This window comes from Myotis lucifugus, unplaced genomic scaffold, assembly GCF_000147115.1.
Source record: "Myotis lucifugus unplaced genomic scaffold, Myoluc2.0 scaffold_3, whole genome shotgun sequence".
Lineage (NCBI taxonomy): Eukaryota > Metazoa > Chordata > Mammalia > Chiroptera > Vespertilionidae > Myotis > Myotis lucifugus.
Genome location: NW_005871051.1, coordinates 24,765,343 through 24,782,879, shown reverse-complemented (window position 1 = coordinate 24,782,879; position 17,537 = coordinate 24,765,343). Strand labels below are relative to the sequence as shown.

The window sequence follows — 17,537 nt, the reverse complement described above, 5'->3', positions numbered from 1 at the left end:
CCAGGAAGGTGAAGATTTTATCTGCTTTGTTCACTGCAGTATCTTGACCACTTCATACAATGCTTGGTGCTCAGTAGCTATTTACTGAAAGAATGGAAAAAGGAATGTGCAAAGAGATTCCTACCTTGTTTATCATTGCTTAGAAAGGATTATGGCTTCTCTGCTTTTTCTGCTTACAAAGTGGCTGATGAAACTGCGAACAATTATTAGAAAGAAATTCCATTTTTAATTGAGCATTTCAGGAGAAATTAAATGCCTGTGTGTTTGTGGAAGATCTTGCCTTAGAAAGTGAGACGCTCAGAGGTAATTCTGAATCAGTGACCAGCAATTCTGGCATCTATACTAATAAAAGGGTAATATGCTAATGAGACCAGGTCGACAGGACATCTTCTGGAAGTCCAACTTCCTTCCAGACAAAGCCACAGTGGCGGGGGCAGAAGCAGAGGTGGTTAGGGGCGATCAGGCTGGCAGGAGAGCAAGCCGTTAGGGGCAAGATCAGGCCAGCACGGGGGAGCAAGCAGTTAGGGGGCAATCAGACCGGCAGGCAGAGGCAGTTAGGGGTGATCGGGCAAGCAGGCAGGTGAGTGGTTAGGAGCCAGTGGTTCCGGATTGTGAGAGGGATGTCCAATTGCCAGGTTAGGCCTGATCCCAGCAGTCAGACATCCCCTGAGGGGTCCCAGATTGGAGAGGGTGCAGGGAAGGCTGAGAGACACCGCCCTCCCCTGTGCACGAATTTCATGCACCAGGCCTCTAGTATATAATAAGCATGACAATTTGCTGATATTAGTCCTTGCACATATAATTTTGGCTGGAGGGATAAGTTTCATTTTACTATGGGGGAGAAGAATCAGGCCAGTCAAGCAATCCTACATTATTATGTCAGGAATACTGAAATAAATAAAGCTTCTTCAGGATTTTTCTCTGGAGTCTTATCACAATTCTGATGTTGCTCCATCTGAGAGGCACATGTCAGCTTCTTTGGAAATCATAATGTAGACACTACAAAAGTTTGTATAAAATATAGTGATCATCTCAAAGTAGGTCTTGAGGGGGAAAAAAGAGTCTGTTCTCTTCGTTGGCATAGTTTAATTTTAATCTGTCACGAGGGAAGACATTTCTAAGTGTGGTGATTGTCTATATAGGACACAGTCAGTTCTATTCTGCCCAGAAACAGGCTAGTAAACTGATTCCTGCTGAGTTCCCTCCCTGAGCTGCAGTTAATGGCTCCTCAACCTACAGGCTTCACTTTCCTCTCTTTGCCTGTTCCACATAGAAGTTCTATGGCCTGTTTGCGACTATAGTTTTTAATGAATATTAAACTTGCAGGATTTCTCTCAGAAATGTTTACAGCACTCTTGAACACTTTAGAAATAAGGGAATGACTGTTTAAGGCACTGAGCTGCCTGGCAGTCTCTTTACATAATCTCTCTAGATGGATTTGCTCATTCTCTGCTCTCAGTTCACTTTTCTCAGTGACATCTAATGAGGCAACAGCATAAACCTGCTGTGCCAATGGCTATGTTGTCCTAATAATGATGAAACACGTTCATCTGCTCAGCCTCAGTAAAATTCCATGCTCTGCTTCCCCTAGAAAGAATGAAATGTGATTTCCAAGAACAAGTCAAGGTTTCTTAAATTTTGGTTACTTGGGAATCTATGGAATTAAAAAATTTTATATATATATATAAAATTCTGCCCAGAATACATATATATATATATATATGTGTGTGTGTGTGTGTGTGTGTGTGTGTGTGTGTGTGTGTGTATTCACATTTATTTTATGGTATTTTTAGTGAGCAACCCTTTTGGTTGCGATGATTTATATGGGGCATAATACTCATGCTCTAATTAATAATAATTGCATGTAGATTATAGCTATTTAATCATTTGTGTTCTGATTGCTTTTTTCTCTCATCATCTACCTTTAGAATGCAAAGAATTCTTACCCTATCAAATTTTAACTCAGAAATAGCTCCTGCTGAATGAGTGAAAAGAGTATTCATAGTTAACCTTCCAAAAGAGATTCAGGGCCCAGCTGTAGGCCTTGATTTCATCTTCTGAAATCAAATAGTTTGAGTATAGGTAGCTTTAAGTAAAAAAATAAGAAAATGATATCAGTGAAAAATCAATAACTGAAATTAATTTGGATAAAAAATACAGTTGAACTCTTTGATAATGCCTAATAGTACCTTGGAAAGGAACTAGTGGTTAAGAATATAACATGCACAAAAAGAAAGAATGCTGCTATATCATTTTGAAAAATGTTTTGTCAGGTGGGCTAAATAATGACCCTTGCAAAAGGATAATTGGCTTAAAAATAACTTATCTGTAAATTGTGTAAAGATATAACTTAGCCAGTAATATCAATTATTTCAATTTCTGAAGGGCTGCCCAAATGAAAACTTTATTATTTTTAACTAAAATTTCCCTCTCAAATATAAAAGCTTAGAGGAATACCACAAAATCTCTCTAACATTCTTTGCACATTGATAATGATTTACAGATTGATTTGGCTCATGTACTTTTTTTCATGAAGTGGAAAAATGCAGATATGTATTTCTTTTGCAAGCTCAATGTATTTAAGCATTATATAATTAGGGCCTAAGATGATGATCTGCATTTTGTCTAGATTTTTATTAATTCATTTACTTTTTTTTAGTTGAGTGAATTCCTGAGAGGAGGAAGTGGATGTTTGATTCTTTGCTCCATTTTTGCATCTCATTCTAAAATCTGATCATCTTGAAGTGGCATTTTAAAACTGAACTCCAGTGAAGAGTCTTACAAAAATTGATCATTCTACCTGCCTTAGATATTGGATTGTGCTGCTCAACTTCCATTAGGGTAAAATGCTTTATGGGGAAGCAATTTAGATCTGGCAAGGAGGCAACATGCATTCTATCTAAATTCTGTATTGGAATCACTTACCTAAGCTTTTTCTGCCAAGTGAAATCTTTAAACACAATGACAATTATCATAACACAAAAAATACAAGGTTAGTAAGATTATCAATAAATTAACATATTATGTTTTCTCTTCCTGGATATTTTGATAGGGATAAATGTCTTCTAAAGTATGCCTGTTTCCGTAAAAGAGATTGTGTAATATATATTAAGACTGTATTTTCTAAACTAAAAACCAGGACACCTATTCTACAAAGTTGCTTTTTTAAAGTACAGTCCAGTAAATGATTTTAAATCAGGTCCATCTTAAAAAATATAAGCTACCTGGTCAGTTTAGCAATACATTAACCTTCATAAAACAAGAAGACAATTTTATTATTATCATTGTTGTTTTTTCTATAGCTTGCTGCTATGGAATGAAATGAGTGAATAACTAAATATCTTTAGGTCACCTAATTATGTACTCCCTTCTCCCTGTTACTGTTTCTAATTCTTTATGAAAAGCTCTTTGGGAGATAGGTCAGTTCTATCTAGTCTGATCTTCTCCTCTGCTCACAAACATTAGATCTCCCTTGTCCTACTCACATTTCTTTCAACTTTGAAACCACTGGTACTATTTCTTCCCTTTGTGCATCTTTTCCTACACTTACAGATAACCTTTAAAAGCCTTTGAGTTTTAATTCCAGTCATATAACAAAGTTATTCATCAATCCTCTTGCTGAAGATGACCTAAATTGCAAGAAAACATTTTTAAATTTACCAAAAGAACTAAACAATTGATAAGAAAATAAGGAATTATTACCTAAATATCAACAGACCATCAAAGATAAACAGAAAATTTTAGAGCATTCAGAAGAAAATTAAATATATATATATTTACAACCTAAAAATTAGATTGGCAGCTGACTTCACAAAAGCAAAAATGGGATTTCAAAGATAATGAAGTGATATCTTCAATGAGTGAAGGAAAACAATTGCCAGTTTAGAATTCTATGCTCAGTGAAAATATCTCCCAAGAATAAAGATACTTTCTTAGAAACAAAAACTGGAGTATCACTTCTTGCTAAAGAAAATTATAAAATATTGACTTCAGGCAGAAGGAAGTAAAGAAGAAAAGAAGTTTTATCTATTTAGTAAATCTAAGCAAATATTTACCTTATAAAACAATATTAGTAATGCCCTATGATTGTTCAAAATTATTAGTACAAGGCAACAATACAAGTTGAAAGGAGTTAGTTCGATGTAAAGTGTTCTAAGAGTTTTGTATTGACCAGTAGGAGGATAAATATGTTGATTAATTTTAGAATGTGTTAAAGTAAATATAGATATTCTATTTTCTGGGATAACTACTAAAGAAACTGGGAAAGAAAGGGTAACTTCTAAACCACTCAAACATTGACAAAAATCAGTTGATCTAAATGGGACAAGAAATCCAAACTCTTAGCATTTGCAGTTTATTTGCTTGTGTACATATAAAATTCAAAAAATCTGCAGATAAACTATCAGAATTAATAACTGAGTTTATCATGTCAGCTATCAATCAAAGCACACACATAAACTATATTTTTTTATATGAGCCAAAAATAAGTGAACTTTTAAAAAATCATTTACATGTTATCAAGAAATATGAATTTTCTAGGACTAAATTTAAAGAAAGTATACAAGACCTAACCCCCCAAAAAATTATAGCCCCAAGTGAATGACAAAGATTGGAAATTTTATGTGACCACAGGTGGTTGCTCTTTCTCACCTGGTTCTGTACCCCATGGACTTACACCAGGTACCTCCTATGTTACCTCTGATGTCTAGTTCCTCTCTGGCATCTTCATCCACACAGCAAAATTATCTTGAATTCTAATGAGGGACCAGTAACTACCAGCAATGCACATACAAAGAAAACTTCCCTGACTCCTTGCTTACTTTCTCCTATAGATATTGATATTATTGTTTATTTTTCATAGTTCTAGTAGCTTTGAAATTGATTTGAGGTAGTATACTATTGACTTGCATTGAAAAAAAGGACTAGAGCATGCCTAAGGTAAGTATTGTATAGAACCTGACTTACGGGGCACTTAGAGAAATGGAAATAAATGTCCATAAAATCTGTTGTCCTGCTCTACTCCTCATATTAATTTTAATATTAAATATATGAAGCTTGAGAAGCACAAAGTGTGCTCTTTGTTTGTCAATACCCATGAACCAGGTTGGAAAAGTCTACAATTATTATCTACAAGATGTAAATTACCTTTGATTCATCAAAGATGTGAAGCTCCATCTAAGACAAAAATCCAGCCTATTACCCATGGGAGATGCTATCTGAAAATATGCATGCAATCTTTGAACACTTATCAGATATTTTTTAATTGTTACAACCTTATTATCTAGCTACTATTGTTCTTTTTAAAGGCAGGCCTGCTGTGAGTGTATCTTTCTCTTTGAATGATACTAAAACTTCTGTTTCTTTTTTTTTCCACCCCTCTCCTCTCCTCCTCTCCTGCTTCCTCTCCACATCTGCTGGTGTTTGTAACTCCTTTATTATGGGTGTGGCCCTCTCCATCAGCCATGTGGGTAGTTGAGCCAAACTCACCCACCTGCCTCTCTGCTGCCTTGCCCGCCAGGAACCACTCCCAGGAATCCAGGTTGGTTGTAGGGTGTGGGGTACAGAGGATTAATACTAGTACATCCAAGTCATGACCAGGGCCTCCTTTTTTATTCTGGCATACCATGAGCCCCCTGGGTACCCAAGCCTCAAATATTTTACCCTGCTTTTGCAGGCTTCCTGGTTAACGGTATCACTTCCACCAGAATGCAAACTCTGCTGTGCACCTTAGCTATTTTTGCCATCAAATTGTACTCTTTCTGTGTCCTATCCCTTCTGGTCCTGCTATCCTCTTCTAGTTTAAAAGACCCTAAACCATTAATAGGGAATTCAGTATAAAGCTCAGACAGAAATTCTTAGGCAGAGCTATCCTCATCCCAGAAATCACAAATGGATGATGCTTTTCTATTTCTTTCACGAAGGCCTAGGCCTGGCAGCACTTCTGGTGACGCTTCTCAATGACTCAAGTCCCCTCTTCTCACAAAGGAGCGACCATCCAAGCTGGTGCAGCAGCCAGACATCTCTTCCTGCTAACCCTCACCCTTCGTCTGCATTGCTCTCCTCTGAGCCCCAAACAGTTCTTTAGGAGTTAGCACATGACAAAAGCAGGTGGCACTATGTGAAGATAGCACGTCACCTGGCAAAGAGCACAGACTTCGGTCAGGTTCAGTTAGGCTTGGACCCCATGTGAAGGCACTTAGTTACATATTTAAAATGTCGGGGATAGTTGTTATTTAGAGGTCGCATAATCAGGTATTTTCCAGGCCAGCACTTGGACTAAAAATGAGTGTAACAGACTCACAAAGATGTTGAATTTAAAGGGGCCTTAAGTCCACCCATTACTACCCAGTATATCCTGGTTTACAATTTTTTTAGAAGAAAAAAACTCATGTCATTGTCATAGAATCAAAGAATTAGAAGGAATGTTAGAGGCTACAGTGGAAAATAACATGGCATAGCATTGAGAAGTAGGCTAAATCTCAGATCTGTTATCTACCAGTGATAAAACTTTGGACTCTGTATTAACCTCTAATCCTTGATTTCTCATTTATAAAAAGGAGTATAGTTAAGTGACTATGCAAAATACTTTATAGAGTTCTAGACACCTGCTATGCATTAAATCGTGCTCATTTTTGTTAGAAATACTATAAAGAAGATTGTATACCAGAGTGAAGCACTTCCCTAGGTATTTTGGTGAAAGAACAGAAACCATTGGAAGCTGAGGTAGTTACCGGAACATATTCTGTACTAAAGCCTAGATGCAGCAGAATGCGGGGACATAATGAGTTTTGGCCATCCAAACAAATATACACCTAAAACTTTTTAAAAATTAAGTAAAGCACCTTAGGGATAAATAGTTCAATAGTAAGCATCTAACGGCCTTCATGGATAAACATATATTATGTAACATGATCTTAGCAACAGTGATGTATATATTTTCCCTTATAGTAAAATAATATATTTGCATCTACACATTTATAGAATGTAAGTCTTAAAGATTTTCCCATATCCCTTATTAAGAAAAGGAAAAAAAATGTAAAAGCTAAGCTAGCATGTTCTCTTACTTGACTCTCTTTTCTGAACAAGGAGTTTTCATTTCAAAATTATTTCTCAAGGTCTTGGTGAAGACTGAGACTGTGAAATAGCTTTTAAAGGTTCAAAGACAATAAAGTTTATAGTAAGTGATTAAATGCATGAAAGCATTACTTGCCATCACCTCTTTACTCAGAGGTATATAGATTCACAAAGCATAGCATCTGAAGTACAGAAGATTGTTCAATACAGTTCAATTTATATATACATATATATATATATATATATCATATTACTTTGTTGGGTATAACATTGTTCTATAGTACAACTCTTTTCTTATGTTTCACTGGACATATCTGATATATCTGGTAGTTGCCTGAATGAAAAAGTCTCCACTGAACAGTAATCAATATAATTTTTCAGGATAAAAGATTTCAGTACATTACTAGTAAGTACTGAAAATAGGAAATTACCTGCCATTGGTGTTTACTAATTATGTCCCAAATGAAGTAACAATGTTATAATCATGTCATTTTTTTTAACAATAAAGATTGAATTAGAGTGTAATTCATTTGAGGCCAATCTTTCTGCTAAGAGTGAGCTAGTTTGTGGTTAATAATGAATGACCTTTTATACTCTCTTTATTGTCATTTAATAATGCCTCACAAAAAATACACAAACTTAGGTCTTCAACAACATCTTCATGATTTGAGAGCAAAAATAATAGCGAAGATGTCAACAACCTTTTCTTAAAAAGAAATAGCCTTCATTTTTAGATAAAATATCATAGTTTCTGTTGCATTGTTACAATGTCCTTTCTTTGAAGAATTATGATGAGAACAGAGGTAGCAAGGGGTTTTTTAAATTGTCCTTATTTTTGGCAAATGAAAGGTTGGCCACCTTATTATGTTATTGTTGTTGTTGCTATTTTACTAGTCCAAGAGATTTTTTTAAAAGCTTGAAAATTGCAATCTACAATTATTCAGCTGCCTTTAAATGTTGAAACAATGCATATAACAATGGTTTCTAAATATCTTCAAGGTTTGGATAGTTGTTTCCTTGGAAAAGTTTACTAAAATTCTATAGAATTAATGAGGACTTTATTGGTCTTTCAGCCACAAATAAACTGGTGACATATTTCATTTGAACAGATGACATGATAAGAAAATCATGATATGATGTCTCAAAACTAGACAAGAATATATAAGTATAGAAATAAAAAAACGAGTAAACTTCTTACTTCTTATCTAGGAGATAAAACTAGAGAAGGAACAGAAGAGTATAAAAGAAAACTTTTCCACCATTCACGTGTCAAAAATGTAAGACAGATTTTATTTGAGCTACTGCAGTAGGAGAGAGAGATGTCAGTGTAGAACTGAGCTCTACTTCAAATACAACAGGGAGAAAATGGGGATTTATAGCCAGTGGGCAGAGTGAAGGGGTTAGTGAATGGAAAATTTGTAAGAGAAAATACCAAGGATAGGGCAATTCGAGATTTGTTTAAAAGAAGGCTCAGAGTAGCCAACCTAAAGTTAGGAGGGAGTTTTTGCCAATAGATTGGTCAGAATCTGAACATTAGAGAAACTAACACATTGTGTGATTTTAAAAACAAATCACATTTTGAAAGACTGACCCAAACCACTGTGTTTTGTTTTGTTTTGTTTTGTTTGTTTTCTGTCATGTAACAAGTTAATCTTTTTGGCTGAGGATAAAATAAGAACATTCACTTTAGCAAACTTTTATTTTGAATCAAGCAAAGCTGTATTTTAAAATCCTCTCAATTCTTCTTGGAGTGTATCATTAAATTAATTTTAACCAGAACAACTCAATTCCTTACTCAAGATCTTTTCTGATAGATGTGAATTTTTTTCCCCCAGTACTGAGATGAAAGGATTTAGAAGAATGCTCAATAATAAATATCCTTAATAGAACTGAGACAATCCAACCAATGGCAATTACTACAGTTTACTAAAAGCATTTTTAAGAAGGGAAGAAGATAAGGGCAATTGCAAATCTTATTTTTAAAAATCTGTTAAAATCATTAAACTTCACACTATGTTTACTTAATATGTTAGTAACAAACAACAGCAGCAGGATCCGTTTTCATTAGAACTATCCAGGGAAATTCTCTAAATTATCTCTTTAGATGTGGCTTATCCCACCATCTGTTACCACTGCAGAAAATTTAACATTGAATTCAAGCACCCTTTTGTACACAATCCTTTGAAGCCAATCAGGATGCTCAGAAAAATAAGAACAAACAACACTAATAAATACTACTTGAGCATCCATCACTAGCTAGTGCTATTCTAGGTCATAGAGGGTCCCCTCTCTTTCACTACTTATAGCCTAAAGGAACGGACAAATATTACAAAATTATATGCCATTTTGACAAGTGCTACAGCAAGGCATGGGTCTTGTATGTGCTGTTGTAACATACAAGAAAAGTGGCCATCTCACTTCTTGGGATGAAGTGAGGGTGGAGATATGGGCATGGAGAAGTGAGGGTGTGAGTGTGTGCATGAAGCAATGGAGAAAGGTGGTAGAGGAGGAGCAGCCTCCCTGACAGAGGGAGGGAAGGAGGAAGGTGCAAGAGGTGATACAAGTGGGTAGAGGAGGAATTGTCCAGGAGAAAGGAGGGGGATTGGGAAGGGTATTCCTAAAAGAAGGAACATCGAGTGCAAAGCCCCAAGGGCAAATGAGAATGTGTACAGTATTTAATTCAGTATGTCAGAAAAGTGCTTCTTAAGCTGTAATGGGTCTGTGAGTTACCTGAGTTTAATGTCAAAATGCAGATTCTGATTCAGTAGTACCAGGGAGGGACTTGAGTTCCTGGGTGGCTAATAAGCTCCCAGGTGATGTCAATCCTCCTGGTTCACAGACCAAACTTTGAGTTACAACACACAGAGAACTCAATTTCCAGGCACTGGATGGTTCTCTGGGGAAACAGCTGACTATAGCATAAGTCGTTGTCATTACTGATGGTGACCTACTTAGTCACACTGCAAGGATCGTTAATGATTGCAGCACAGTGGCAATTTGGCGCCTTACTCAGAAATGACATTTTCTTTTTTAATTCTTTATTGTTTAATTTTTAATTCTTTATTCTTCATTATTACATATGCCCCCTTTTTTCCCCATTGACTTCTCCCAGCCCGCCCCTACCCTTAAGCACAGGGAAATGACATTTTCTGTAAGAGAGCATGCCTTTATTCCCATAATATTTCTAAAGTCCATATTTCAAATTCTACTTTTATATCTTTTTTTCCCATGTTGATCTCCTTCCTGATTGAAACCCATTTAGTAGTTTCAGCATGAAACTGCTCTGAAAGGATGTGCTTAATAAATATTGTCAACACTTGTCAAAACCAAAGGAAAATATCCCAGGGAAGAACTTGCAGCCTTACCCATTAGGAGCAAGTTATGAGACTGTATGGTGTCTTGACAGCAGTTCTTTTAATGTCAATTTGAACTCATTTTAATGAATCCCCGAGTTTCATTTTGCTGCCATCTCTGCCTCATCCGGTAGCAGCCAATGTTCTGCTTCTCTGGAGACTAAGGCAAGCGTCTTTGCAAATACTCTAAAAATTCCATCTTCATTCCAAAGGCGTGGGAACAGCTTGGCTGTGTTGTAACGTCACCTACTGGAAATTGACACCCATGGTCTAAAAGATAAGTTTATCTACATATAGTTTAGGATATCAGGCATCATTGAATTGATTTATAATGTGTTTCTGGAGACTAGAAGATGCTTTCACTTTGAATTTTGGTGCAATGGCGTTGAATCACATTTGTTATCAAGTAACAGACCGATTTTAGTCCCATTGTATGACTCCACTGCCTCATTTAATTCTCACAATATACTAATATATGTTTTTAAAATTATTTTATGAATGCTATACAGACTTTGCTTTAGAACAAATGGAATGAGCCCTGAAGACAAACAAGACTTTCAAATTCCCTTCCTCACCTTCATTCCAACCAGGATCTCACAATCATCTTATAGACAGAAGAACTTTTATACCAAGATATATGTGGATAGTAGACTTATCCTTCCTTCCTAGCACCTGCCTAGCTCAGCAGTTCTAAAACATTTTTATGTATAACAATTACTGTAGCACCTTGTCCACTTGAAGTCATATACAATGTGCTTTGTGGGAAAACAAGAAATTTTCCATGTGTGATCATTTCCTTTTCTCTATGTTTCTATTACTTCTGAAAGTTCATGCTCTTTTCATGGTATCATCCTTCCTTCTGATTATATATGTTCCCTTCATTTAAAAAAATAAAATGAGTGAAAAAGATTAAGAGATAAAGAAGTAAAAATTGGAAGTTATAAAGTAGTCGTGGGAAATATAGTCAATAATAGTCAGTAATAACTGTATGGTGCCAGGTGGGTACTGAAAATATTAGGCAAAGCACTGTGAAGTGCATGATTGTCTGACAATTACACTATACACCTCAAACTAAGGTAAAATAATACTGAATGTCAACTGAAATTGAAAAATAAGTTTAAAAAATAAAATTAAATAAAATTGTTAGAAAGATATTAACAGAGCCAGAAGTCAGGCAGATGCGTTGCACCCACCTAAGCACTGGGCTGAAGTTTTATATTCACAATGGAATAGCTCACAGTGTCTCCCAATTACAAAAGTGAAGCCAACATGGAAATGTCAGCAGGAGGATTTGCAGCGGGCAGCCAATACCAATCTGAAATGATTTTTTATAAACCCCATTATGCTTCTTCCTTTCTGAATATGAAGAGGGCTCACTGGAATGTGTTCTCTTTTGTGTTTTGGCACAAACAGCAACTCGGAGTCACCACTGATGTGTGAGGTTCCAGCAGCCCAGCCGGGCGGGGCCAGCGGCAGCTCAGGAAGCAGCCTGGGGAGCTCCATCACGGCCTGTAAGAAGGTAATCTTGTCCAACACCACCTTCTACTCCCTGATTGAACTTGAACACTAGTTTAGTTTGACTTTTCAAGCACTTTTTCTAAAGCAGAACAACAAAACAAGCAACAGAATACCCCACAATTTGTTTGCAATAACCCCTAGTGACATTAAAATATGTAATTCTTGGAAATGATCAGAAAACTCAAGCAGTTCAGAAAGATGTGACTTGAAAATGATAAGCATCCAGGGCTACGGCACCTCAATTCCAACCTCCTCTTAGTCCCTCCTCCCACACTTAGCCAACAGGACCAGTTCCTTGGATTTCCATTCAGAAAAGTCTTCACAGGCTTTGAATGGCACACCCTATATTAGACACCTAAGTCGGTATCTAAGAAAAATGCATGGCTCTTCTCCTTTTGATATTTTCTTAAAGAGAAGGGTGTGCTTGGCTTCTTTATTAGGAGAAAGAACATTGCATGTCTTAGACTATAGACTTTTGCAACAGTGAATGGACCTGGAGAGAATTATGCTAAGTGAAATAAGCCAGTCAGAGAAAGACAAGCACAGTATGATTTCACTTATATGCGGAATCTAAAGAACAAAATAAACAAAATAGAAACAGATTCATAGATACAGAGAACAGACTGACAGCTGTCAGAGGGGAAGGGGCTGAGGGGCTCTGTAAAAAAAATGAAGGGATTGAGCAAAAAAACACAAACTTGTAGACACAGACAACAGTAAGGTGATTACCAAAGTGAAAGGTGGGTAGGGAAGGTAGAAGAGGGTAAAGGGGTGGTAAATGGTGATGGAAGGAGACTTGACTTTGAGTGGTGAACACACAATACAATATACAGATGAAGTATTATAGAATTATGCAATTGAAACCTATATAATTCTGTGAACCAATGTCACCCCAATAAATTTAATAAAAATGTAGAAAACAACTGATAAACAAATCTTGCAGAGACATTTCCAAAAAGTTGTCATTTAAACAATATAAAATCATCTACTTTAACAACTTTACCTTTCCAGCCAATTCAATTTAAGGCCCAGAAACTTAATTTCAGATTCAGTTATTCCCCTGGAAAAAAGAGAGTCATTTACTTATTTAAAAATCAGGTCTGGGAACTCCTGGAAGAACTGCTTGGGACTGGATGTCTACTTGAAAAATTAAAACCAAAACTCAATCACTTACTCTAAAGGACTTCATCAGTATATATAATTGATTTGAGAGAGAGAGAGAGAGAGAGAGAGAGAGAGAGAGAGAAATAGAGAGAGAGAGAGAGACACTGATTTGTTGTTCCACTTATTCATGCATTCATTGGTTGATTCTTGCCTGTGCCCTGACTGAGGATCAAACCTGCAACCTTGGCATATCAGAACAACACTCTTAACCAACTGAGCTACCCAGTCAAGGCCAGTACATATATATTTTATGCTTATAATATATTTACAAATATATCTACAAATATAAAAGTTTTAAATATACTCTCACACTTTCCACAATTATTTCTAGAACAACCAGTAGTAAGTTGAACCATCTGAAATTACCTTTTTTACAGGTCAGACTGATGAAATGTTTGACAATTTCCTATGGTTCAACCTAAATACAGTCAAAATTCTGTAAGATCTTGGACAGAGATGCAATGCTAGATCACAAATCACACTATTGAAGCATTTAGAGTAATTTTGGAGATCATACGTGCTTCTCATGTGAAAAGTCAAACAAAATTCAAAACTCAAATGATAATTATATAACTATCTCACAATAAGTCAAGATAGTATAACTTAGGTGAAAAAACTAGTATTATGGGCATTAAAAGCTAAGAACATAGGCAGACCCTGGGCCTGCAATAGATAGCAACCTTAAGCAGGAAAGTAAACCTCAGTTTGGACTTTGGAGTATGGTTAAGATTTGAATGAGTGAAAAGAATACTCAACCAAATTTAGGAAGGTCTGCTGCTACAAACTAATGCAGAAGAACTCAACACTTTTGTGTACTGGTAATATAAATTTTTCATAGTGTATTTCTTTCATTTCAAATATCCTCTCAGGCTTACATAATAATTTCATTTAAAGACAGTTTAGCCCGGTTGGTGTGGCTCAATGGTTGAGCCTTGACCTATGAACCCAGGAGGTCATGGTTTGATTCCTGGTCAGGGCATATGCCCAGGTTGCAAGCTCAATCCCCAGTGTAGGATGTGCAGGAGACAGTGGTCAATGATTCTCTCTCATCATGGGTGTTTCTATCTCTCCCTTTCCCTTCCTCTCTGAAATCAATAAAAATATATTTTAAAAAAAGAAAAGACAGTTTAGTAGACATATATGCCATTCATCATACACCATGTGGGTTCTAATAGTTTTACTTCTTTTGGAAACAGTAGCTCAACAATATTTTCTTCTTTGTAGATAGAACATATACTCTCAATAAAAAGATATGGATCATTGAACGATTCATTACCCTTATTTTATTACTGCAAGCTGATTTAAATGATTATGGGTCAATTCTTATAATCTTGTAAATCACAGATAATGGGACTAGGAAAGTGAGGATCTATGTGTTCATATACATATGTAATGTATGTTCTGTACAAAAGAGGCAAAAGGAACAAGGACAGCTATATCTTAGAAAAGCTGTCCAGCTGAATCGCCACTCTTCACAGTTAATCACCTTTAATAAGAGTAACATGGATAATTGAAATCCATTGGTAATTCCCCAGACTCATTTCATGCAATAGCTTCATCTTCTTTCCCATCAAATCTTCTTATCAGAACTGACATGTTACTAATTTAACTGATGAAAGAAATAAAATAAGGGTCCAGAAGATAATACATGAGTCAAATAACCAGCCTTTGAAAAATTACAAATTGACTTCATTTTTTCATTTGCTTCCCAGTGAACTGTTAAGGTTTTCAGGAATCCTACCCAGATGCAATTGCTTCAGCTTCTCTTTGCTGCTGGAGAAATGTGGTCACTGGAATTCATAGCTATGAAAGCTTTGGCATCTGGAAAGAGACATTAGTAGACTTATTTGAAGGAGGAACTCATCTATAATAATAAAAGCATAATATGCTAATTAGACCTGACGTCCGTCCTTCTGAACAAAGCCAGGGCTGCGAAGGAAGCCCGGGTCCCAGGTGCCTGCAGCGGTCAGAGGGAAGCCCAGGTCCCAGGTGCCAGAGGGAAGCCAGTGCTGGCAGCCAGGGGAAGGAAAGCCTACTCTTGCACAAATTTCATGCATCAGGCCTCTAGTTAATATATATTTTTGTCAGTGAGGGACTGCCTTTTCCCAGACTCAAAGTGACCACACCACTCCTTCACAATTTAATACTGTCTTGGAGTTTTGTTAATTGACCCCTTTTTCGCTCTCAGTAGTTCTGCTATGCACAATAAGTTATATAGTTATCCAAGCTCTAGCCTCAGAATTATCTTTTCTTTACTGCCTCTCCTTTTTCTGATATTAGGAAAGTTATCAGATAAATTCACACTGAAGTGTTAGTGCTTGCATGGCTTAGTATAGCTTTGACAAGTAAAATCTGTTTTTACTTAACTACTACTACTACTGATGAACTAGTACCATTGCCTCCCTTAACTGACATTGATAACTGAGCCTATTGAACTTGGACGTGACTTCAGAATTCTACCCATCACGAAGCTCCAAGCAGACACAGTCAATCTATCCAACTTGGACTGTAAGGTAACCTCTATGTCACTCTAATTTAATGAGCATGAAACCAATGGAGAAATTTTAATGTATGAAATACGATTCTCCAAAATAATGCATTTAAAATTATAGAATTTCAAAATAGTACAGAAAATGGGAGCGAAAGAGTTGCTAGTGGACAGTGAAGACTAGAACCTTCCATAATATCCCTTGAAATGTATCTCACACAAACATTGCCTGGTGTTCCCCCTTCTCATGGGACCAGTCCTTCTTGTAAGACAATACAGCCACCACTGTTAACCTTAATCACAGGGATTTTCCTTTAGATGAGCTAAGTGATTATAAATGCTGTCCTTTTACATATGTTAAACACTAAGTGAAAGATCTTTGTACCTCCTTAAAATAAATAAAAATCTGTTATCTTTAGTGTGGCAGTTGGAAGTGTGTAACAAACTTGAACTTGGAATTTAAAGACCTGACTTATATTCCCAGCTTTCTCTTCCTACTGTGTGATCTTAGGCCAGTGACATAATTTCTCTGATTCAGATGTGTTAGGGATGATGCGATGTTGAAGGTTTGTGTGTAAGTCCTTGGCACACATAGTTGATGCTCAAAAATTTTAGTTGATTCCAAATAACTGATCTTTACACAGACGAAATTTATTGCAATAGAATTTTAAAACTAATTTTAAAAGTAATCTGAACACAACCTGCAATGTGCCCTCATTGTTGAATATCTGTTAGGTTTTCCTCCACGTTGAAAGCATTTTAGTCAATGTCATATTTCACAATAGCTGGACATTTTCAGTCCATGCTTGACTTCATGATCTGAAGACCTGCTATTTGGGATATAGTAGAACCAAGTCTCTGAATAGGACTTACTCAAGGAAAGAATTGTTGGAGAAAATCAATACCCCAAATATCTTCTTTTTATGTGATGTTAATGAAATCCACCTTAAACTTATTCTTATCAAAGGCAGCAGACTGAAAACACTTCAATTTCCCAGAGGCAGAGTTTGATCTTTATATGACTTCTGATCAGCTCTTTGAAGTCTCGAGAGCATTCTCTGCCATGACCAGCCTCCTTTAAACTGACTTAAATTAGCTGTCGATATTGGCACAGATACATCCAATGAATGACAGAATGGATGTCCCTGAGTGCTTCCTTTTATTCTGTAAAATACACTTTCATCTAAGCCCATATCTTTCTGATGACATGTAATTAATTAAAGCAATTCAATTAAGGAGTTCAGGCATGGGCGTACAAATTGCGAGGCACTTGCACAGTTTGGGCCATATCTCTAAAGACATTTTTATTAGTCAGAACTGTATTGCTCTTGACCAAAAGCCTCAAATTTCAGGAAGCACATGATGAAAAAGAGCTATAATATGCTGTATCTGTAGAAGCTGTTTCCTTAAAGGAAGGAAGAACTTTAAAAAAATAAAATTGAGTAAATGTAAATAAAATTGAAAACAAAATCAGCATAATTGAGTGTATTTACCTTTTTTTGGAAGGAAGACTCTAGGCTTTTCCCCTTGGAGTATAAAACACGCCCAGCTCTGTAAACAATCTCTTCTGACCAAGCAACAGGACAATGGTCTTCAAGCCCAGCTTTGAGCACCTTATCCAAATTTTGTCAAATGGCGGGGTGTCCTGTGTTATTGCCGTTCTGCAGGAATAATCAGAGGCACTGAAGAAACAGGGAGATTTTTAAGAAAAGAAATGGAATTGTCTTAGTAAAAGTGATATTTGAAAAAAGTGAATCCAGTAGATCGAAAGCTGACTCCTTTGACCAAAGGAAGACTGAAATCTTGGATCTCAGGAGAGGCATCCTTGGTGGGGATGGGAGAGCGGGGAAAGGAGAGGTGAGACCTGTATACAGACAGTGGGAGGAGAAACAAACTCTGCTGAGATGCATGTGGGAGTCAAGATCAGCAGGACTCTATGG

At 36.4% G+C, this 17,537-nt stretch overlaps 1 protein-coding gene across 1 annotated transcript in view; it reads left to right on the top strand.

Moving 5' to 3' along the window:
• Positions 1 to 17,537, top strand: part of SPHKAP (SPHK1 interactor, AKAP domain containing) — a 97,824-nt gene that overhangs the window by 11,186 nt on the left and 69,101 nt on the right. Inside the window, exon 2 of the mRNA XM_023759486.1 lies at positions 11,841 to 11,946. Coding sequence (XP_023615254.1) covers positions 11,841 to 11,946 — 106 coding nt within the window. The remainder of the gene's footprint in view (positions 1 to 11,840; positions 11,947 to 17,537) is intronic.